Here is a 25,307-nt window from a genome sequence, read left to right as displayed (position 1 = left end):
GTGTTGGGTGCAGAGATGGTCAGTACTGCGGATCCGCAGGCAGAGCTTTGGTCTTTAATGTTGGTTTTCTTTTGGACAGGTCCACTGTCCACAGGAGATCAGGAGTCTTTATGGAAGGCAGGTAGTCCTCCCAGGGTTTTTGGAGGCTGCTGGTCTATGGGGCGAGTCGTGGGAGCTGTAAAGTTCAGAGTTCGAAAACAAGCTGGCAGGGCAGGGACCAAGTCAGAGGTTGGAGCTTCTTGTCATGCAGGGCTCTGCTCTTCTTTGTTCACTTTGTTGTAGGTCATCGGTAAACTGAGAAATAAGGTTCAGGAGTGTCCCCAAACACTAATTTTAGAGAATTTACAGGGGTCAGAAGATAGTAGCCGATGGGCTACCTACCTTTAGGGTGCTTACACCATCTGTATGTCCACTCCCTCTGGGGAGGGGGCATATCCATGGCCCTATTGGCTAGAGTCCTCCAAAAAAATATGGAGGATTCTGAAAGGAAAGGGTTACTTCCGCTCAGGGCGCCTTTGGGGTGGCCCTGGCTGAAAGGGGACTCCCCTCTCTTGCTTACTAATTATCCCACCCAACTTGCGCCAAAACTGGGGCTGGGTGAGAGGCGGGTATTTCCACTAGCTGGAGATGCCCTGGTCAGCATAATAAAGGAGGGGACACTTTTGAGGCTCACGGCCTTTCTATGCTGTTCCAGATTTGGGGTAGGTGTAAAGCACCCCACCCACGAGAGAAAAGGCTCCCACCGCAGGGGGTCAGAAACAAGTCTAGAGGTAGCAGGCTGGTGGGGACCGGTCAGGCACACACTAGGGAGTTGGTAGGATTTCAGGAGGCACCTCTTAAGTGCCCTCTGGGTGCATTTCTAAATAAATCTAACACTGGTATCAGTGTGGGTTTATTAGGCTGAGATGTTAGGTACCATATATCTTGGAATTCGGCAAAGCCATCATGGAGCTGTGGAATTTGTAATGACAAGTTCTCAGCCCATGTACTCAGTGTGTCTTCACTGTGCACTTATGTCTAAGAATGAACTTAGACACTATAGGGGCATATGTGCTCATGCAGTTATGTTCTCACATGCAGTATAGTGCACCCTGCCTTAGGACTGTAATGCCCGCTGTAGGGGTGACTTACGTATGCCTCTTGCAATGCTGGTAGGCCTGGCACACAGGGATGTATGGCAAGTTGACTCTTCACTTTTATCTGCACCAAAACCTGCAACCTGCAGTGGCAGTATGTCTGTGTCTGGTGAGGGTCTCTTACGGTGGCACAATACAGGTTATCATCCCTCAAAGCCACCAGTGGAAAAAACCCTGGGAGGCAGGAATTGGATACTCAGGATGTCCTTAATTTGTGCCACGATTTATGACCAAAAAGGGCGACTCGACGGGCAGTCACACCAAATCTGGCAAAAGTTGCCTAACAGCCTGCAGCCTCTCCAACAGAGATCGGAGGAGTTGATAAATATCTGTTTTCAGCTTAGTGGGATAGAGGTACCAATCGTAGAGTAGTTTATGTGGGCCTCTATCATGCCAATAAAGTGGTTGCATTTTGGAACATCTTTCCAAAGTTTCCTCCACTTTATTTCAGGAATTTCCTCCCCCAACGTTTGCTTTCAGAAAGTTACATTTCGCGGTGTGGGGTTAGGAGTGTTGTGAGTAGTGTAGGAGGCTGGTTCAGTATATAGTGTCCACTTATGGTGAGGCACTGTGCACTGAGTCCAGGCAATCCTTAGGGATAGTGTTTAGGTTCCTGAAAACCAGAGCTCTCAAGGGGTAGCTGTGGAGAGAAGCTACGCTTATTCAGGAAGGGTGTAAGGCAAGTGCATTTACCATTATAGTCATTCAGTAAGCTTTTCACACAAGAAAGGACCACACCAGGTGAGCATAAAAACACTTTGTATTTATTAGCACACACTAGACACTAACTTGGTATGTCCCCTAACAAGAGATATCAACTACACACAATAAATACTTCAGAAATAGTTAAGTAGCAAAGAAAAATCTATAGGGCCCAATCAGAGGCCAAACCACATACTAAAATAGTGGAATGTGAGGTAAGTACCAAAACAGGACTAGTACCTAAGGATGGCAGAACCCAGGGGAAACACAGAACCACCCAATGTGAGTAGCCAGGGACCAGGTGCAGAGTGGTTACACTGAGTCAAACGTCCATAGGATAACACAGGGTAAGTCATGGTTGGATTTTTACACTTCCCAAAAGACTCCAAACCTGCTTAGACCAAGGAAGGTTGGAGAGCCACTGCATCCGCGGAAACACCTGGAACCAGGATACCTACATCAGGAAGCCAAGGTGCATAGGGATGAAGTGGTGTTGGAACCGCCCATAGAGGCCAATGGAGGTTCGTGGAAGATCAGCAGCTGCAGAGGCTTGTGGACCAGGCCGGTGGAACCAGGATGTGGAATCCAGATGAGAAGAACCTGAAACGAGAGTGGAGAGTCCAAACCACCTGGGGGTGACCAAGAGGCACACAAGCACAATACGAGTCGTTGTTGGAATTTCTTGCTGTAGCACGTGAGATTGTAGCAGCAACTGTGGAGCCCAGACAACAATGCAAAAGCCATCCACAGGCTGTATCAGGCCGGTCCATGAGTTCAGGAAGGTCAGTGGCCGGAAGGACTAGCAACAAGGCATGGCAAATGCAAACAACGGTTCACGGAATAAGTTGTTGTGCTGCAGACCATCAAGGTCTGTGGGACTAATCCAGCAAGGGAAGTCAGGGCCGGCCCTCAGCACGCAGGACAGCCAGCAAGAATCGATGGAGCCCCCTCGAGGACTCTCTGACAACAGGCACAGGGAGTCGCAGGGAGGCCTCAACAGCACACAAGAAATGAAGGCCCACGATACAGAGGATGCAGGAAGGATGTTGTTCTTGGAGCTGTGCAGTGCTGGAGGCTGTGGCTTCTTGAAGCATAAAGATCTTTCATGAAGAGAGCCAACAAGGCTTGGTGACAGCAAAGAGACAGTGCACAGAGAGATGGTTCACGTAGGCTGAAGAAGGATTACACTCACCTCAATTGCAGGGAAGACTGGTCATGCCTCTGGAGAAACAACAAACCACCACCTGTGTTGCAGAGCTGGGCGATGTCCGTGGGACAAAAGGATCAGCAAACCGCTGGTCATTATAGAGGTGCCTACGAATGCAGGGCAGAGGATGCACGGTCACTAAGTTGCAAAGCTTGAAAAAGCACAGGGACGAAGTTGAGGCAGAAATCTTCCCACCTAAGTAGTCTTGTCTTTGGTCCTGGCTTGAACAGCAGAGTTCCAGTGTCTACCAGCAGAAGAGTCTTCAGGCAGTCTTCAGACGACAGTCAGTCCGATCTTGAAGTTGTTGTCGAGCCAAATCGAAGGACCCAACCTCAAGTAACTCAAAATAGGGGAAGTACCTCTTCTGTGGTGACCCACCTACTAGAGAGTGTCAGGGATACTACTCAGCTGTCTTAGACAGTCAGATGCTCACAGGGGCCAAGATTCAACATGACAGAATCAAGTGGCCACCTGGAGGTTCTCGGGAGCACCTCCCTGGGGAGGAGCTGGACAGGGAGGTTGAGACTCCCCTGTCCTTTGTGTGGTTTCTCATCATCGCGGGAGCCAAGGGTTACTGGACTGGGTGAAACTGGTTTAAGAAGGAGGGCACCAAATGTGGCCTTCAATGCAGTCTGGTGGTGCTCGGAAGCGCCCCCACCCTACATATTTCTAAAGGAGAGGTGATCACACCTCTCCGTAGCAGGAAATCCTTTGTTCAGCTTCCCCTGCCTCATCAGCAGGGGGGCAAAACACGGTCTATGGTCGGCAGCAGGGAGGCAGAACATGGTCTAGGGTCAGCAGCAGCGCGGGCTGGCAGACAGACTCTGTAAGGCTACACAGGTAGGTATTGGCGGTCCTCTAAGGAGCTCCTCAAGTACATGGCATCATGCAACTAACACTGGAATTGGTGTAGTTGATTGATTCCAACATGCTTGATACCAAACATGACCAGGTTCGGGGCACCCATTACAAAGTTGGACATCTAAACTTGCCAGTGTCCACTACATACCGTACAATGCCTGTCCCGCACTTACAAAGCCCAGAACATGGAGTCCGAGATTTATAAGGGTACCCCTGCTCGTGCAGTCGTACCCACCGACTTAAAACCATGCATGTGCCCTAGGACTTTAGGGCCTTCCTTAGGGGTGACTTGCAGGTTTACCGTCTAGTGACTGGGATATAAGGGAAACCTTATATCTAAAAAGAAAGGTGCAAGCACCATTTCGCGTACATTGCAATGGCAGCTCTGCAGACAGTTTGCATGGGCTCCCATGGGTGGCATGATATATATGCTGCAGCCCATGGGAGACCTCCTGGTAAACCAATGGCCTGGGAACTTCAGTTGCATATACGAGGGACTTACAATAGTACCCCAGCATACCAACTGTGGGGTGTACAAAGTGCTTACCATGTCATTTAGAGGAGAAAGCAATGCCACTGGGGTCCTAGTAAGCAGGATCCCAGTTAACTACAGTCAAAACACACTGACACCATGCAAGAAATGGGGGTATCTATGCCAGAAAGATCCTACTTTCCTACCAGTAGTAAGGAGTATAGAAAGCAAATGGTTCCCAGAGAGGATCTAACTGTCTTAACAAATCGTTTAATAGACGCAAGATCTCTGGCGGCAACCAGTCTGACTTCCAGGTTGTAGTGCCCAGTGTTTAAGCTATGTACAGCAGTACTGTTGGGAATCGGAAAGATGAAAGTTGTGTTGACAATTGTGAGAAGTTGGCTTGATATATGATGTCCACTAGTTATAGTGGGCACCCTGCACCAGTCCAAACTAACCTTATGGTGATTTAAGAGGTCAAAGATAACCTTGGAAAGCTATCCAAGTGGTAGCAGTGGAGAGCAGCCTTCATGTTTAGTCTTGAAGGAATGTAAAGCAGCTTGTTTTACCAGAATGTAATCTTATAGTATTGGCTAAATGAAAGGAAAAACACAGTAGTTATAAAAATATGTATTTATTAATATATCACTATCTAGTATGACACAGTATCTCCTACAGGGAGATAATCTCAAAGCACACAATACGTTAGCACAGAAATGTCAGTAAATAGCACCTGTACACAGTGGACCCGGGGGGACCAAGCCATATATTAAGAAAGTGGTATAAGAACCACAACTCAAGTCAGGATGATGTTGAGAGGACATAGAATTGCTGGGACCCCAAGTAAAGGAACCACCTATGGTGAGTAGATAGGGACCCCACGGAGGATAGGTGCAGTGTCGGAACACGACCGCGTGCTCCATACAAGTCTATGTGCAAGTCACAGTTGGAATTTTAAAGTTTAAGGACTCTTCCCAGTGGACTTCGAAGAAACCCCTTGGAAGACACAAGGTTGGAGAGCCACCCCACCCATGGATACCGAAGTACCAGAGTTACCTAACCCAGGGAAGCCGGGTGCATAGGTCTGAAGTGGCTTCGGAAACCGCCACCGATCTCAATGGAGGACTTTGAGAAAGTACCGCTGCTGGAAGGGAGAAAAGTGTCCGTTGGAATTCAAACGTGGATTCTTGTCGAGGAGTACCTGATAGCAGAGGGGACAGAGTCTGGGTCACTTAGGAGTGACCAGGGGCCCGGTAGACGAATGCCCACCGATGTTGGGTGCTTCAGGTGAGATGATGGTGCTCTTGACCCTGCAGCTGTGGGGACCAGGTGATGTTGAAGACAACCAGGAGCCGGATGCGAGATGTCTCCCACGAAGAATGTTGAGTGCTGTGGGATCAGTGTCCAGCGGGAGCACCAATAAGCCTTGGCAAAAGCAAACAAAGCAGGAAGTCAAAGAAGAGTACGGTACAAACCAGCAAGGTCCAGGAGACTCACCAAACACAGGGGAGGCAGGGCAAGCCTGGAGCAACCAGGGGAGCCCAAGAAAAGCCAAGTTGACCCTCAAATGGAACCACAGGCCAAAGGCACAGGAGTCGCAAGAGGACCTTGAGTGAATTCACCAAACAGGCCACAGAGCACTTGGTGCGAGAAAGGTCAAAGATCTTGGTAGGAAATGTGCCCAGAGGTAGGGAATACTCGGAGCCCAATGCACTTGTTAAAGGAATGCCAAGAAGCACATGCATTTCAAAATAAACGCAGTGCACAGGGGTTCAAGTATTGCAGCCCCCACGAGGAATACTGGCCTCAAACTTGGTAAGTGCTCAGCTCGGACCTCGAGGGACGTAGAAACCCATCTCCTGTGTTGTTGGACCCTTCAGAGTCCATAGGAGCTCTGGAACAGCAGACTGGTCAGCAGCGATGAGGTGCCTGTGAATGCAGGAGAGTGACTCCTTCACTCCAAGGGAGATTATCTTCAGTTGTCCTTGATGCGCCACAGGTCCTGCACAGACCCTGTATGGTGCACGGGCACAGACGACACAGCAGACAGAGGGAGACTAAGTCGGCCCAAACGAAGTCCAGTGGAGTCCAGAGTGTCCTGACAGTCGAAGTGCAGTGGTTTCAGTTCTGAATCCTGTCCATTACAAATCTAAAGTCCTACAACCAGGTAAGCCCTTATGTCCCCTAAAGAAAGGGTTGGAAAGATTCAGGGGACCCTCCCAGGGGAGGGTCAGGACAGCAGGGAGTTTACTCCCATGTCCTTTGTCCAGCTTCGCACCAGAGCGGGAGTCAACGGCTCCCAGGACTGGTTCAAAATTGACTAGGCATAGGGACACCAAATGTGCATCTCATGCAGACTTTCAGGCGCTGGCAAGCACACCCACCCAGCCCTAATACACTAAATCCTGTCTGGAGGTGGTCACACCTCAGTGTGACAGGATGCCTATTGTTCTGCCTTCCCCTGCTCGAGCTTGGCTCTGCCGCTGGAGGGCAGTAACGGGACTCTGGTCGGCAGCAGCCATTTTGTGCTGTCCCGGACTAGAAGGCTAGTACCGTGAACACCAGACCTCAGGAAGTTCGCTTCTGAGGGGTGGATTCATACCTCCCACACTGGTTACTGGTATGGGGGTATGATTCAAAGATGTTTGGTACCAAACACGATAGGGTTACTTGCAGTCGTTTTCAAGAAGGTCATCACGCGGTCGCATAATGCACCTCTACATATTTGTATGGCTGCTTCACTGACAACTCACGAGAATGGACTCCTTAGGCTGCAGGGGTGTCCTGCTCATGCAGGGGCACCCGCTCACTTAGAACCAAGCACCCTGCCTTTAGGATTAAAAAGACCTGCTAGAAGGGTGACTTATAGGTTTTAAGTGCGGTGACCCTTAGATATAGGAAACCTATATCTTAAGTAAGTGGTGCATGCAACAACTTACACAGGCTGCAATAGCAGGCCTGTAGTTCCATTTTGTATGGTCTCTCATGGGTAGCATAATCCATGCTGCAGCCCATGGGAGACCTCTGTGGTACCTATGCCCTGGATACATGGGTACAATATGCTAGGGATTTATAAGGGTACCCCAGTATCCAATCTGGAGTGTACCTAAATACATGTTGTTACAGTTCAGAGAGAAAGCAGATAGACTGGGGTCCTGATTAGTAAGATCCCAGTCAGACTAGTCAAAAACCAGCTTAGCACCAGGCAAAAAGTGGGGGTACACATGCAGAAGGATCCTACCTTCCAACAGCAATGGTCGAATGTTAAAATTTCCCAATTGTGAAAGAGGTTGGAGAGTGTAAGGCAACTCCTCTCCCTCCACGTGTCGAAAGGACCCGGGTGGAGAGCTGGTGGGAATGTCGAGTTGTGGTGTATCGGGGTGTAAGGGGAGGGGAAAGTTGTCCATTCCTCAGTTTGTCACCCCATCCCACACTTTAAGTGTTGTTTTAGTTTGAGTGCTCAAGTAGGCATTTTGCGGACAATCTTATTTAGGTTTCCCCAATACATCCCAGATAACCTCTATGGTCTTCTCCATGTGCAACCAGTGTTTATCCGACTCTCGTAGTGACCACTTGGAAATGACCTGGAGTTGGGCTGCCATATAGAAGAGTTGGAAGTCAGGGAGGCCTAAACAGACAGCGTCATTTGAGAGGCGGAGTAATTTAAACAGCAAGCGGGCCCTGTGATCCTACCAAATGGAGCAGAAGATTGGTGATCGTAGTGTTGCTAGAAAATCCTTATTTAACTCAATAGGAAGGCCCTGAAAGGGGTAAAGTACTCAGTGTAGAACCGTCATCTGAATCGCATGTATACGTCCGAGCCAGGAGATATGCATAGGTGCCCATTGTTTAAGATCTGCTTTCAGTTGCTGTAATAACTGTGGATAGTTGGCATGATAGAGGTCTAACACTTTGGGGGTAAGTTTGAGGCAGGAATAAGTGACGTCTTTTCTTGTCCACTGGAAGGGTGTGGAGGCACCAGGGCCTCCATCATTGCATTGGAGAACGTCAAACTGAGTAAATAGGACTTAGGTTCATGCAGAAGCCTGCTACCTTTTCAAAAGGTATACAATTCCTCTTGGAATTCTATAGATGAACAGGGGGAGGTGAGTGTCAAAAGCACATCGTCCACAAATAGAAAGATCTTATGCTCCATGGAGCTAAAACCTAGGCCCTTGATAGCTGGGGTCACCTGCATCTTAGCTACCAAAGGCTCAGTACTGAGTGCAAAAAGCAGCAGGGAGAGAGGGCAGCCTTGCCATGTCCCTCTCCCCTGTGGAAAAAAAATAACCAAAGGTTATTCCATTAACTAAGACTCCAGCCCGTTATGTGGTATAGTTCGCCCGAATCAGTGTTATGAATGAGCCAGAGAAACCAAAACGTCGCAGCGTGTGAAAGAGAAAGGGCCAATGCATAGGGTTGAAGACCTTCTCGGTGTCAAGACCTAGCAAGACTGCAGGTATATTTTTATTAGTGGCTTTTCAATTAGATGGAGTACCCTCCTCACATTATCATGCCTCTGTTGGCCCTTGCTGAAGCCAGACTGGTCCGAGTGGACCAGGTGTGGCATCAGTGCATCCACACAGGAGGCTAAAATTTGGGAATAGAGCTTGCCATCTAGGTTGAGGAGGGCAATGGGCCTATAAAAGCCACTGGAATGAGGGTCTTTACCAGGTTTCAAGATGACTTATACTAGGGCTTCACTCATTGAGGGGGTGGTTGAACGCACTTCCACTATGTAAATAAACATGTGGGTCAGGTGTGCGACGATGTCCGAGCTGAACGTCTTATAAAATTGGGCTGTGAGACCATCAGACCTGGGAGACTTATACAGTTTCAGAGAGGAGACTGACTGCTGGACCTCCTCTGCACTAATAGGCTCTCCTAACATATTTTCATGAGAGGGGGACACCTGGGAAGGATCCACATCATCTAAGTAGTTACATTGGACTTAGGCATTGACTTGTATGGCCATATTAAGTTTTTCGTAAAATTTGCCAAATATGTAGGCTTTTTTAGTATCAGTGTTCCAATACTTCCGAATCACGCAAGATCTCAATTATATCGTTCCTTTCCTGTTTAACCTGAGTTGACGAGTGAGATGGTAACCCATCTAATTACCCTGCTCATAAGATGTGTGTTTGAGGTGTACCAAAGTTAGTTCCGCCCTGTTGGTGTAAATTGCATTTAATTTCACCTGTAAAGCTGAAACCTTCCACTGCAAGATCAGTGTCAGTGAGGCTTTGGGGGCCTGTTCGAGCTGTTGCCGCTCCTTTTTGAGTGTTAAGCTCTCTGGTGTTCTCTGTTTGCTAAGTGTTGGACAAGGGCAATACATTTCCCATGCAGCACTGCCTTGAATGTGTCCCAATTGTTAGAGGGGTTTGTGTTACAGGGGTTATTTAATAGAAATTATTCTTCAATAGCTTTCCTCAGATCGTCCATAAAGAGGTGAACTCTCGTGAAAGCAATAGGAAAATGTATCTACGGTATCTCGACAATGGCTCACCCCATTCTAAGGTTACTGCCTTTGGAGCATGGTCTGATATGGATATTAGGTGGATGAAGGCGGTCCTCAGATCTTGTCTAAGGGTTTGGCTAATGAACCCGTAATGTGGATATGTTCGTTGCGTGTGAGAGAAGGTGTAATCGCAAGAATTGGGGTGGAGCGTCCTCCATGCATTTATCAATCCCAGGTCCCGGATTGCTTGCTTGAGTGTTTTGTGGAAGCTTTTGTGGGACATCTGCGGGGGTGTGTGCGGTCAACCCCAGAATCCCATGTGAGGTTAAAGTCACCCAGCAGGAGACTCGTGCCCTCAGCAAACCCTCCCCAGTGAAGACAATAATGCAGGGACAAATGGGATTTGGTTAGAGTTTGGGGCATATACATATGCAAAGGTGCATAATTTACCTCCTTTTCGTACCTTCACCATGACCATCATCCCCTTTCATAACCTTCAGGGTAAAAATTCAGTGAGGAATGAAACAGAAGTGCCATCCCATTATGTTTAGTCAAAGCAGAGGATATCTTTATCATGGGGTAAGCTTTATGTCTCAGTCTATGGTCTACAGCCTGTTTGAGGTGTGTCTCCTGTATTGCACAACATCATGTCGCTGATCGTGGGGATACTTCTATGGTTTATGTCGCTTGGCTAGTGCACTGAGGTCCTTAATGTTGAATGAGAGTGCGGTGATCACCATAATATAATCAGGTCAAGTGGGTTCTCCAAGTGCCTCTCCATTAAGCGTGTCGACCTCCCCTCTCCTTTCACTTGTGCAGCCTCCCCCAACCTCCCCTATCCCGGGGTCTCCTGCCCTCCATTCCTCCCCCTTCACCTCTGTCAACAACATACAAGTGTGTCCTCTATGCACCAAAAAAGGACAAAAAGCAAAACTGGATTACGTTAATAATTGGTCCCAATCACATGCATTATGCACATACCCGGACATGACAGGCAAATTGGTCATCATCCGCAAATGCCAATTCTAAACAGGACATTGAGTCAATACATTGGATAAACATAGTTAAGAAACCTGAATTTAATTACTCTTGCAGTGTGCGGATCACATGATTGTATTATCCTAGTCCCTCATCCCTCCAACAGAAGAGTAAGAAAAGGAATAAAGTACAAAGGGGGACTGGAGGGGTCATCTTCCGAGATGTCCGTGCATCATACCAGACCTGTAAAACTGGTCGTTCCACAGAAAAGCTACTGTAAGGTTTCATTCAGGAAGGCAGTCTCAGGAACCAGATAAATACCTCCAGAAGATGCAGTCCCCCACCAGTCCGTCATAAGGACATGCCCTCCCAGTAGACCACCTAGAGTAATGCCCCCCTAGAGACAGGCGATCATCACGAAAGTTCTGCTACTGTCTCTGTCAAGGATGCAGTCTCGAAATTCGAATGAACAGAATCAGAAGATCATCGCTTTTTAGGTAGGCGAGGACAACGCAGAGAGAGCCATAGGTCTGTACCGTGAGATTCAGTATCCCTGCCTCTGGAGGTCCTACCCAGGAAGTTTGACCCCAATGGTTGGGGTTTCCAAGAGAGTAATAGCCTCTGCCAAATTCGAGATATGGTTAGGTTTGTTGTAATACTTGAATGCCAATTCAAAAGAGTAGGGCCAGCGATAATGAATGCGTTCTTGTCTCAGTTTACCTGTCAAGGAACAGAATTGCTGCAGCCTGACAAGTGTTGCAGGAGCGATGTAATGGAAGATGGAGAAAGTGACTCCCTGGAAGGAGACCAACTCTACCTTTCGGGCCATCTAAAGTATCACTTATTTTACTTTATAGGAGTGAAGTTTAGCTAGTACATCCCTAAATCATCACGTTTCACCAGCCAACAGAGCCCACTCTTTCAATTTTGACTTTCAAGGTTGAAAAGGCTTCCAAGTGAAGGTCCTCCACCCCCTCCTCCAGGTTTCGGATTCATATTTTCTTGAATCGTGATCTGTTCCCATGATCTTCACATTTCAACTGTGACTCCTATGGCTGCAAGCAGAGGGAGTGGTTTAGCTGCTCGTGTGGCTAGTGCACCTCTCTATGTGTAGCGTTTTAGGGTAGAGATCCATGACTCGTGTACCCACAGAGTCCAAATCCTGTTGGAGGAGGCAAGTTTAGTGTTGAGATCGGACTTAAGCGCTTCCAGGGAAGAGGCTAGGTCCACCCTGAGCTCATCATGGAGTTCCTTTTTTAAATCCGGATTGATGCCAGCAAATATTCCTTGGTGAGAGACATGCTATCTCCCGCGAGTGTCGTGGGTGAGTAGTGTTGTGGTTCATCTGGGGCGAAGTAGCTAGAAACCCTATTACCCGTTGCCTCTTAGGAGGCATAAAGGGAGAAATGCCTTGTAGCTATTGCTCAATAGTGATGAGCAACCAAGAATATGTCTGATATATATGGTTGGGGCTCTTAACAAATAAACAGGGAAGGCATCGGTCAGTGATTATTGTTGTGGCTACCCCAGGGAATCCCCAGCAGTCCCAGGTGTGTTCTGGCATGTAGGTGCTTCGGGGGTTATGTAGCCACGAGGAGAGCATGGCGCCCTTGAAACAACTTCTCAGGCTCTTCTCCGTAAGGTGTCAGTGCCAGAGACACACAGAGGAGATTAACATGGCCCTCTGTAGTTAGCAGCTGCTCCAAAAATACACCGCCATATTACGATCAGACACAAGAAAAGTCTAAAGCCCTGTTCTCATGGCCTTTAAGTATCAGCAGTCACAAGGTGGCACCGGCAGATATCTACATAGGGGGATCATTGTCTGTGGGAGGTGAGTAGCACTTAACCCCCTCTGCCACAGTCACGGCGGTCCCCCGTCATCTCCATAGCGGGGTCAGGCAAGAGCCCCACAAGGTCTCTGGAGGGCCACCCAAGTCACAGAGCCAGGAAAACAGGACTACTGGACTAAAGGTGGTGTGGGGCGCGGAAGGATGCCGCAGATCGCCACACCAACCCCCCAACTCTCGCAGCACGGGCCCTCCATGCTGTACTGTGCGCCCTCACCGGTCCGCTTGCTGGTAGGTGGGGTTGCGGGAGGTTCGGGCCACTGCATCTTCTCCCTCTGACCTCCTCGGACTGCCCAGTTGTTTCTCCTAACCTCCAGGCTGCCGGGGGATGATGCAGGCTCAGCATGAACAGAGCTTCCTCTGTAAATTTCAATGGAGGCCCTGCTGCTGGGACTGCAAGCCGCCATGTTGTCTCATAGGGTCCGCTCTGCATCCGTCCCAATTGTGGAAGGCAAGGCTACAAAATCATCTCCCTAGGCATTGAAGACAGGCTCTGCTCTGCTCTGACATCTTGGCTAGCCACGCCCCCCTCCCACCCAAAAATGGTTTGTTTCTAATCACCACGGTGTCCCTGGATCCATGCTTAGAGACTGTAGGTAACCCAAAAGTGTTAACACCACTTCTACCGTGTACTGGGTACAGTTCTGTGGGGCTAGAAAAACCTGTCTTTGACATTCAAGAGTTGGTGACTGGTGTCACCTCAGGGTGTGAAAGCAAACAAACCTCGTAAAGCTGAGCCAGAAACTCAGTTTACGCAACAATGTGCCTGGACTGTGTATGAATCCGAGTCAAACAGGGTTTGCATCCTCCTCTAGTATTGGTGTTGAGGAAAAGGCTGGGAGTTATTTATTAGTGTAACATGGGCCTAGCGTGAGCAATTGTTGACTTCGGGTCGGAAACCAGCATTGGCACTGGATTCATTACAGGCGCAGCTAGAGTCAGGTTTGGCACCCGTATTATCAAGAACAGCGTGGCCTTTGGGGCCAGGTTGATTTATTGCAAGCAGTGGCAAGGAGCCTGGAGAAGGCCTAATGAGGTTGAGAACCTGGCAAGAGCCTTTGGGTGGAAGTGAATAGGGGTCTCTGCTGGTCCATAGTGCCTGAAAGCACTCAGGAGGATTAGGCATTGCTTTGAATATCTGCAGAATGGACCCTTTGCAGGCCTCTATGTGCCATGGGGTCAAAAACAGTCTGAAAATTTGAGGTGCTCCAGGACCAGCCTCAGAATTGGCTTGGATTCTGACTCTTGGATACTCGACTACACGGCTTCTCCTCTGATTCAGAGTGGCAGGAGGGAGACAAATCCTGCTGAGCATTTTTGTATGCATGGCGCAACTTGGATTTTATCAACTCGGAACAATAGTGGGGCTTGGTGCAGGAGTGTCTCTATTATGTGAAGTGGGATCGCATGACCATTTCTTTGTTCTGCTACATAGAGTTTTGCTCCCTCTCCCCCCCGACCACCTTTAGGTGCACCAGATAGCATTTGTCTCATGATTAGGAGTCATACTAGAACGTAGGCATCACAGGCAAACGTCATATGGATCTGTGACATCAGATTCCCACAGAGGTGGTAAGCTTTAACACTTGTAAGACATTTCCGCTGACACTGTTGTAATCTGGAATTTGTAGTTGGTCCAACGAAAGTTGGTAGGGCATTTCCAGGCCTGCATCCAAGGGCTCAGGAAGAAAAGGAACTGACTTCAGTAGGCAGAGGGAGAACCTATATGCAACACTGCACTGTCCTTTCCAAGGCAGTGCATGGCTATTGCATAGTCAGGATGCTACACAGGAGCAACCATTCATAAAACCCCGATCTAGTCTGGTGCCTGCGATTTTTCAAAAGCTGAGGAATCTGCAGTTAGAAGTATCTATCAGAAAGTACGCTTTGCATAATAACCAACATACACAATACATTGAAAATCACAGTAGAAACAGAATATAGGTATAAGGTTTTTGAATCAAAGAGGTTTCCGTCAAGGAGGTTCAGTGCATCGGTCCTGCAGTCATTCAGCAACATGCAAAAGGGGGTGGGTGAATAGGTGCAGAGGGTTCAGAGATCTAGTTGGAGTGCATGTTAACAAAGTGCAATTTTGTGTTACCTTCTGAATAGGAGAATAGTTTAGGTTCTCAGCTAAGCAGGGAGAGAGTTCTAGAGATTGGATGCTGTTCCAGTAAAAGCCTCTTTCATGGCTAGAGAAGAACTGAATTTGGACGTCTCGCAAAGCAACAAGTATTTACTGGTCAGGCTTGATCGGTCCACTGCAATGGTGAGTAGGTTAGCTAAGTTTGCTGGATTGTTCCAGTGAATAGTTTTGAATGGAAGGCAGACAATTTTGAATTTTAACCTTTTTTAGGGATTATCAGTGAAGTTCTTGTAGGATTGGGGAGATAAGGTTGTATTTCTTCTTGTTCAAGATTAGGTTTGCGGTGGAAGGGCAGACTTACTTGTTTGTGGTGTATGAGGATACGTTTGTGGTGTAGGAGGAGAGTAGCACACTGGAGGATATTTAAATCCAGACAGGCGATAAGGACATAACCTGCTGTTTTTAGCTGGTTTTGGGGACTGCAATTTGGTGATTTGGCTAGTTTGTTTATGTGAGGTATTAATGTGATTGAGTTGACTAATGTGAAATGTAATGATTTTACTACCTGTGATAAAAAGGAGAGAATCCTTTTATCTTTAATTCCTCAATATGTATCTGGTAAATTTTCCATTTGGATTTTAGACTGATGAGAATGTTTGAAGTTATTATGTAATTACCTTATGGAAAATGGCAGACAATCAATTCTGCAGTTTTTGAGGCTGGTTTGAATGGTGATGTCATAAATGGACAACTTGTTTAAGCAATGTTAAATATTGTTGGCCTGTTGGTGAATACTGATTCCTGAATCAGACAAGTGTATTTAAGAATTCTAGATATTAGTTGGACAGGCGTGGGGAGACAACAGATCTTTAGGTGATTTTCCCTGGGAGAAATGTTTAAAAGTATTCGCCAATCACCACAATTTCGTTATGGTTGGAGATGAGGGTAAATAGAATAGACACAAGGAAGCATTAGAATAAGGTACCTTTTTTTAATTCATTTAATACAAAATATGAAAATCATTATAGGATTCAACTATGGGTTAATGATATTTAATGTATCTAAATTTAATTAAAAGATTAACTAAACAGCATTATGGTGAAATCTAGGGTTAAGGATAGGGGGCCAGATGGAAGAAGTAAGGGGAACAAAGAAACGTGATTTTAATGTTATGCAAAGGTATGGCAAAGTAAAACACCAGGAAGTGAACAAAAGGGACTTAAAGTTAGTTGATGTAAATTACTGTTATATGTTCCTTGAGCACAAACCCATCCGCAAATTAGAACCTTTTCTTGATTTTATTCAAACACCTAGGGATAGGGCGCTCTACTTGAAGATGAGAATAGGGATCCTCCTGCTAAATGAGGTGACAGCAGCCTGGAATCGGGGCAATTTACCATCTGCACCTTGCCCAGGCTGTGCAGCTCCTAATAAGTCTATCGCCCATTTTTTCTTAGCATGCCCAGCCTACAGGATGGCTAGAGCCAAATGGCTCAAACCAGTCTGTAAAAAGCTTGGTTCCAAGAACTATCGGGTGGCACTACGCATCTTACAAACTGACACCTCCTCCCTCACCTTGGTTTGTGGTGTGGCAAAATACTTGGGCTTCGCATGGCTAATAAGAAGAAAGCTTTTAGCGAAAATGAGTAGTCCGGCAGCCCCCATGCACGTCACTTGATGTACCAGTTTTGATCATTGCTATCTATGGTCTTAATGAAATCTTTTAACTTATTTTTTAATTGTAGTTGTATGATGTATAGTTAGGCCTATTTATTATGCTGTATTATATGTTTTTTTTAAAATATGAATTTTGGATGTATATGCTTTTATGATAAATTTTATCGAATAAAGCTCATACTACTACTAGAATAGACACAAGCATTAGAATAAGGTACCTTTTTTGAATTCATTTAATACCAATTATAATAACCAATATAGGATTCAACTATGGGTTAATGATATTGAATGCATCTAAATGTAATAAAAATATTAACTAAACAGCATTATGGTGAAGTCTAGGGTTAAGGATAGGGGGCCAGATGGAAGAAGTAAAGCGAACAAAGAAACGTGATTTTAATGTTATGAATAGGTAGGCGTAGCAAAGGTATGACAAAGTAAAACACCAGGAAGTGAACAAAAGGGACTTAAAGTTAGTTGATCTAAATATACTGAAGCATCTTGGTGGCCCTCTCAACTTCAGAAATTGCTCTTGGGAGTTTCACGGGGAGAGGAAATGTGTTACATAAGGCAAATTCCTGTAGAAGAGACAAATGCACTCATAGTGTGATCAGGGATAGTCTGGAGGAAATTGTGGGAAATTATGCAGGTTTCAATTGGGTTCTCTCTTTGGTCATCATTCAGCGAATCTTAAGCCATACAGGAGTGGAGTATCTTGTTTCAGGAGCATTTGCGTTTTCTTATTGAGCATTGCGAAATTGCTGATGCAGGACACCGGGCGGAATGTCACCAAAGCCGAGCAACATTTTTGGTGGCAGTTAACGGAAGTTTTGTATTTCACACTGAAGGACAAGTGGTGGAAAACATTCTTTGGAGGAAGTAGAGCTTTAGCATTCATTGACCAGGTGCTCACTGAAATTCGCCAGGGCCTTTAACTTGGCAGCCTTAAGAGGCAATTACAACTTGTGAGAAGCAGTTATATTTTGAAGACTACCACTTCCAAACAGGCTGCAAATCAGGAGCGTGATTACATAAATTGGGCATGATGCCTACATGTCGTTCGATCTGTACTACGGTTTGTGCCTATGTGCTTTATGACTTATTTGAAAATGATGTGCTGTTTACTCCATTGCTATTTTCTCACACAAAAGAAGATAATTTGTCTAAAATAAACAATAAAAGTATGGACTTAGGGACGGTTATGGAATATAAGAAAAAAGAGGAGAAATGGACAGAGAAGAATTGGACATATGGTGGCTGGAGAGTCCCTTTGTATGCTGGGATGTTGTGTTGTATGCTCTCAACTCTTGAGTTTTTCTAGTTTTGTGAGAAACATCGCACCTGCTTTTTTGTAGTTTGCGGATATAGGATGTTAAAGTGACATGAAAAGAAATCATACAACCCATTTCTTTTTCATTTATATAGGTATGACTTTCTTTAAGGGCAGCGAAGAAAATCAACATTTTCTGGCAATAGTTATAGATACACCACAATCTTTTTTTATTTTTTTTATTGAGATTTGTAATTATTTGCCATAACGAAACGTTACAACACATTCCAAGACGCATGCATGCCCCATAGTAGTTCTAGCATATTTTCTCAATAACATCAATACTGCAATGCAATTCAAATCAAACAACAAACATAAGATAAAGTCCCTACAGTGGGGAGGGAGGGGGGGGGGGCAGGGAAGGAGAGGAAGGGCGGGGGAGGACAATCTCCCTTACAAGAATATGTTTAAGGAAATAGGAGTAGAAACATCATATATACCGCACAAAGCAATAGAGCACTACATTTGGTGGAGAGTATGACACAGTGCTTTCATATATCTTTACACTTGGCTCTCTTCATAGCGTGTTTCAGGGGGGGGGGGGGGGGGGGGGGGAAGACACCGCCCTAGGGTATCAGGAGAGCAGCATGGGCCAATGGGGGCAGGGGCCCTTGCTCTCAGTCATCGGGAGGAGAATCTGGGAAGGGGTGAGGGGATGGCTGATGCGCCTGCAGCAAGTAGCAGCGGTAGGCATGCCAGATGTCCTTAGGACGGGAGGTTGGGGGCTGAAGCGTAGCATACATTTCAATCAGTGTATCACAGTACGCCATGCTGCGCATCCACATGTCTTTCATTGGACTGGTTTTCGCCCCCCAGTGCAAAGCAATTTCCCTTTTCGCTAGCAAAAGTGCTAGAGCAACGAGCCATCGATAACATAATTTTACGACATTAATTATTCCCAGTAAGGTATACACCACAATCTTTGAAATGAAATGTGACCTCAAAAACAGACAACAAAAACATTGAGACAAGAATGCAGTTCATTGATAAAACAAAAATTACCTTTGCTTGAAGCGACCAGAATTTCATCATCTTCCTGCAAACCATATTTATGTGATCCTCTGCTATTAGCTAGCTCACTGTTTGAGAACGCATTCCCACAGTAATGCTTCATGGGTTGGTTGATCTGCATTATGTGATTCATGTGTACCGGTGAATCTGCAAAAAAACCAGAACAAACATCTTAAGGCATGTTTCAGCAGATACATGGTTATTATATTACTAGTTACTGAAAAATGACATGTCAGCATGTCATTGCCTTCTTTATAAAACAAATCTACTGCCGCTTTACCATCAACATTTGGTCTGAAATAAATGGACAGGTAGATAGTGATATTGCTCTTTGGGCTCAGTACCGCCCCCAAACCCACAGGCTTTTGAGCAAGCAGAGGATCTGTTACAACCATCTGAAGTTCCTATACAGAGTTCCATTTGATGTTAATATTAACAGTATTAACTATTTATATAGAGTTTTATGCAGGTATTGCCATTTTTATGTGCTGTAAATAATAGCCGCTTGTGATAGGGACACCTCGGGGGACAGGCCCTCTGTGCCCTTCAAGATGGCGCCCAGGCAGGGACAGCAGGAGAAGGAGGTTAGCGTGACAGAAACAACGGCCGGCGCAGGACTGACGTCATCCGCCTCAGGAAAAGGGAAGTCGACGCCGGTGTGTGGAGAGAGGCGCGCGGATCCTGAGAAGAGGAGGCAGAGAGAAGACAACGGCGAGACAACCAGCGGACCGGCTGAGGACCTGACCCAGTGGATCTCGGGAGAACCGTCAGGAGGAGAGACCCGGTGGAGCCCTGGAGGAAAAGAGCGGAAGAGGGAGGTTTCCCCAACACCCACTGCCCACGTGTCGGGACGTCCCCAGGAGAAGCAGGATGCCGAGATACCCAACGCTATGGTCCCAGAGGACAGTAGCTCCAGGCAAGTGCTGTTTCTTCAGTTTTGGAGAAGGTTGGCTGGGAGGGGAAGGACGGGGGACGGTGTATGAATGTCGGGCACTATCTAGGACCGCTCCTTCACCAAACATCCCTATTCCCTCACAGGCCTTGGTGATAGACTGTATAGGTGGAGGGGCAGCACACTATACTTAGAAAAAACAATCAATAGGACTGACTGGTGGTTGTTTTGTGTTTCTTTGTTTTCTTCTGAGGACACTGAGCCCTCCGACAAAGAGTTGAAAGGAAGCTACCTCAAGAGAGGAGGCCCGAGGAATTGGCAGACTGAACTTTTATAGGTTTTTGCTTTCTCGTCATAGTCCTTCGTTGCTCCAGTTGTCCCAAAGCTAAGACCTTACGAGACATATCCTTTCAATAAATCATAAAATGTGTTTCAACACCTTTTACAACACGTATGTTTGGAGTGGGTTTGTGTTGCTTAGACTGAGAGTGAAATCTTGTCCTGGGAGGAATATTCATCACAGTGGTGTCAGAAGTGGGATAGTCATATGAGGCTTGAAGATGACGCAACCCGTAACCCTACAGGACATAATCACTCAGTTGGCCGAAAGGCAGAGACATTTACAATTAGTCCTGGAGCAACAGAACCAGCATGCACAGAAGGAAAGGGAATCTTTCCATACGGCCCTGAAAGAACAGCCGGTGATACTAACAAATAATCAACAGGTGCAAAATACGGCTATTCTACGCCTCAGGGATGCTATTTCCAGCACTAGGGTCCATCCGAACGTCACTGGGAGTGTACCTCAGAAATGCCAAGAGGGAGAGGACCCAGATTATTTCTTGACCAACTTTAAAAGACTTGCTACCACAGCCACTTTGCCCCCTGAGAGGTGGGGTCAGTATATAGCTCCGTTATTATCCGGAGAGGTACAGGCCGCATACCAAGTTGCCAACGCTGCTGGAGTCACGCCCTATCAGGACATAAAAAAGGCTATTCTAGAAAGACTGGAGTGTGATCAGGAATATTACAGGGCCAGCTTTCGCAAAGAGAAATGGGGATCCGGAGACAACCCCAGAGCTCTATTTTACCGGATTAGAGATCCGGTAAAATAGAGCTCTGGCCACTCTGTCGCTATGGAGCATGACTTCACCACTCTCTGAGATGCTAGAGCGCTTGACACCTCCCCTGACTGAAAAACATTCTCCCACTTGTCTTCCACCTCCAGAGGTCAATTCTTATCACTGCCATGATACACAAGGCGGTGGAAGTCCTGGATATACCTCTCCCTTATATAGGGCCAAGTCTAACATCTTAACAGTAGTCTTAAACCCAACTTTCCAATCCTCTGAACCCTTGCTTCCTTTCAACCTCCATCAGAAAGAAAGACATCAGGGGCACCCCAATGGCTTCCTCCCATGAAACCTGTACCCCCCCTCCCAGAAGGCCAACCGACAGGGACAAATGTACCTAAATTGTGAGATCCCTTGGTGTGGTATCCAGGCACACCACCCCCAGAAGTCGATGTAATCTGAAAGTAATTAAAAAGTATGCTAAAATAAATTACTGTGTAATTTAATCTGTTTTTCAAACCATACCAACCTGTAACAATTATAAATCAATTCCAAATTGCATTTCTGTGTAAAGGTTTACTATTGCAAGTACATAATACCTACCTGTACCAAGTCCTGCTTGGTTCTAGAAATAACATAAGTATACCTATTTTTTATACTTACCCACTTGGTCTGGATTCTGTCTCCAAGTGTGTGCAATCAATCCTTGAGTGAGTGAATATAATAAATGTTTCACACACCCTCTGGATATGCCTAACTGCTCGCCCACACTCCCACAAAGAGAGCTGTTAGTACTTACCTAATATAGCCTCTGATATACCTTGGGGATTCCTTGGACTCTGTGCAACACTATACCTTAACTTTGGTATAGTATATACAGAACCAGCTTCCTACAAGCAGCCGTAGTTCCCTCTTGTCAGAACATGTGGCACATGCTTGATCACAGGTTTCCTTGTTTGCACAAGCTTGGAGGGCGCAGCTTCAAACCTTTGTGTCTTGCAGATCATAGAAAGGTTGTATACTACCCATCCCCTCTATCAATCTTTCCCTTCCGCAGATCACCTACAAATCCTTCAGCAGGAGGTGAAAGGAGCAGTGAAACTGATGCAACAGTGGGAATGGGGTCAGGTGTGCTATTCCAGGTACTTTCTGGTTCTGCAGAGCATGTATTTTCATATACTGATCCTGAAATCGCACAGAAGTCCCTAGGTTTCATGGTTGGATCCATACCCTATCAATTTGCAGTCCTTCTATTTGGCTCGACTTCGGCTCCTCGAGTCTTCATGAAGGTGATGGCAGCGATCGCGGGCAATATCCAAAGTTCAAGAATTCCAGTATTTCTGTACATGGACAAATCACTTATCGAGGCCAAGTCTCCAGAGATGGTGTTGCACCACCTGCAAGCAACGTTGTCTTTGCAGTTTGATCTGGGCTTTTCCATTAACAGGCCCAGTCACTCCTGGAGCCCTCTCCGAAAAATCCTGCTCAAAATGGCAGTACTGGACACTACTATGAATCTTTCCTCCTCAGATGTTAAGGGAAATTGAGGCTATGATTCCGATGTTTCAGGATGGAGCACATTCCAGACCTGATGGTCTTATGTCTACTTGGTCTGCTAGCTCCGTATATCCTCCTGATCGCTCACACACGTTGGGACATGAGGGTCCTGCAGTGATGCTTTCGAATACACTGGTTCCAGCAGGGCAGACACCGGTCACATTCTATGGTGTTCTCAAGGGACACTACAGTAGATTTGATGTGGTGGAGTGTGGCAAGCACCTAGCTATAAGAAAGTCTTTACCGCCTTCTCCAGAAGACCATGGTGATAACATACACTTCCATTCGAGGGTGAGGAGCACATCTGGAGTTATTAGATATCAAAAGCCTTTGGTCTTCAGAGGAGCAGCTATTGCACCTCAGTCTGTTGGAGGGGAGAGTGATACGGCTGATGCTCAAGGCCTTCCTGTCATCCTATTGCTTCCAGTCTGTCCAGATCTTGACAGACAACAGGACCACAATGTGGTATGGTAACAAGTATGGAGGAGTAGGGCTGCACCTTCTCTGTCAAGGAGGGCTATAACTCTGGTCCTGGGTGCAGATCCACCAGATCTGGTTGGTTGCCAATCGAAGAGCCGCTGTTCTGAATGTCACAGCAGACAACTTAAGTTGGTGACACACTGCTGACCACAAGTACGGTCTTTACCAGGAGGTAATCCTGTACATCTTTTCCTTTCGGCACAACTCTGGTGGATCTTTTTGGCACTCACAACAATGCCCAGTTCTGTGTTCTCCAGCATCCATTGCAGGGAGCATGGGGGGGGGGCACGTTTCGGTTGAGGGGGAACTTTGCTCTTTACTACACGTTTCCACCCATAACCTCCATTCCTCAGACACTGAGGAAGAGTTGCCTAGACCAGCCCAGGGGCGTCACACAGGCCCCCACAGCCCCTGTGGTGCGGGGGGCCATCACGCTCTAGGGGCCCCCTCCCTCTCAGCGGAGGGAGACGGCTGTGCCTACCTCCGCCTGAAAGCAAGCCTCTTCAGTCTTCGCAAATAAAATGGTGCTCCTGATCGGACGGCCTCCCCAAGCCCCCATAAATTAAACTGTGCGCGCATGCCACAGTGACGGCCTGTAAGCCTCCGAATCTTCCCTCTCTTTCTGTCTCGCTCCTCAGTGAAAACCGAGACTTCAAGAAACGGGTATTACCCTCTCTTTCCTCCTTTCGTTTATTTGCTTCCCTGTGAAATGGATCCAAAAAACAAAACATTTTTTGCTGGAAACGTTGTCTTTTTCTGACACAAGTGCAGCCTTGGGGCGGAGATAAATAAAACATTCCAAATGTGAAAAATAAATAACTAATTAAAGCAAGACAGAGTGGTTGCAAGGTGGCCAGATTGATATATTTACACCTAAACACATTAGCGCCACTTTACAGTGTTTGCCAGTGAAGAGATACTTTTGTTTTCTCCTCTCTCTTTGAACATCATTTTTTTCCCTGTGTGGGAAAGTGCACCTTGCCTGGAGGTACTGAAATCCCTGCTTGATGGGTGAATTGGAAAGTAAAATGTGTACAGCGACTGTGTGTTTACGAATGTTGTCTTTTTAAACCAGATTGCCTATGTTTTGAAAGGATATAAGATTTGGGCACTGAAACGGGTCCCTTCCGGGCCGTGTAGTCATGGCCTTACCTTTTCATGCAAAAGCACTTACTAATTTCAGAATAATGAGTGTAAAAGGAAAAAATAACCATGTTGTTCCTGCTTACATTTCATATGCTTTACTTAATCTTGCATTCCCTATGAGTGTTTGCTTTTTCTAGGATGTTGTTAATTTTTTTTAGGCAGCATATTGCTCTTGTCTAGTGAGTAATTAGAATTGAGTCACATCGAGGTGTTTATAGTGGGTCAGTGCAGTGCAAGTTTCTCTAAGTGGGGCAGCATGGTGTTCGGAGGGGGAGAGGGTGTGGCGCTATGGTCAGAGCTGCTGAAGTGGAACTGGTGAACCAGGTTCAACCTTAACGGCCAGAATCCCAGACCATTCTCGTGAGGGAGCACATTCCTGTGCTACACCTTAGAAGGCGCTGCAAGGTCTTAAAAGCCCTGGTGTCTTAGCACCAGCAGGTGGACCCTAGCGGTGGCAAGTGTGAATTAACCTTGAAGGCCTGTCCACCACTATTCATTTTCATACGCCGATGACACTCAGATTGTTTTCTCCCTTTCCTGCAGTGAGTGCAACAGTATATCGGTCCTGAAGACCGGACTGTCGCGTGTCGCTGAGTGGATGCAGAGGCATCTCCTCAAGTTAAACGGTGACAAGACCGAGATCGTCATCTTGGGGAAGAACAAAGATCTTTGGGGCCCTCAGCACTGGCCTAGTGACATGGGGCCCCTCCCCCAGCCGGTCTCTGTAGTTCGCAACCTCTGATTTCTTATAGATGACAAGCTCTCTATGAGGCAGCAGGCCACTAAGGTGGCCTCCGTTTGTTTTGCCACCCTGAGATGGCTTCAGAAAATCTTATGGATGCTGCCCCGTGCCACCCAGAGAACCGTTGTCCAGGCGTTAGTAAACTCCCGCCTGGACTATGGAAATGTCCTTTATCTCGGTGCCGACACTTCAACCATCAACAAACTTCAGGTGGTGCAAAACTCGTCGGCCCGACTTCTTTGTAATTTGCCAAGGAGATCTTCGGCCTCACAGGCTCTTCGTGATCTACATTGGCTTAGGGTCCCGAGCCGTATCAAATTCAAAGCCCTGTGTTATCTTTTTAAAATTAAACAGGGCTCGGCCCCAAAATATCTACAGAGTCTTGTCCAAACTTACAAACCCAGTCGCACATTGAGATCTTCTGCAAATGGTGATTTTGCTGTTCCAAGATTTAAACTTGTAAATATGGGAGGTCGGTCCTTCTCCCATCTAGGCCCCAAATCTTGGAACGCACTACCTATCGCCCTGAAATTTGAGACTGATCTATTTCGCTTTCGGAAAAGACTTAAGACTCGGCTCTTTCAGTAGATCTGTCCTTTCGCATTAGCTGGCTCATTGTACTGTATTGTGTTTTCTTCTTCTTGTGTCT

The 25,307-nt window shown here is 46.6% G+C and overlaps 1 protein-coding gene across 1 annotated transcript in view; it reads right to left on the bottom strand.

Annotated features, from left to right (window-relative positions):
• SCYL3 (SCY1 like pseudokinase 3) overlaps window positions 1-25,307 on the bottom strand; it is a 917,463-nt gene that overhangs the window by 269,628 nt on the left and 622,528 nt on the right. The window contains exon 10 of the mRNA XM_078686597.1: window positions 18,760-18,915. Coding sequence (XP_078542723.1) covers window positions 18,760-18,915 — 156 coding nt within the window. The remainder of the gene's footprint in view (window positions 1-18,759; window positions 18,916-25,307) is intronic.

Source organism: Lissotriton helveticus, chromosome 1_1 (assembly GCF_964261635.1).
Source record: "Lissotriton helveticus chromosome 1_1, aLisHel1.1, whole genome shotgun sequence".
Classification (NCBI taxonomy): domain Eukaryota; kingdom Metazoa; phylum Chordata; class Amphibia; order Caudata; family Salamandridae; genus Lissotriton; species Lissotriton helveticus.
This window is presented reverse-complemented; position numbering and strand designations above follow the sequence as displayed.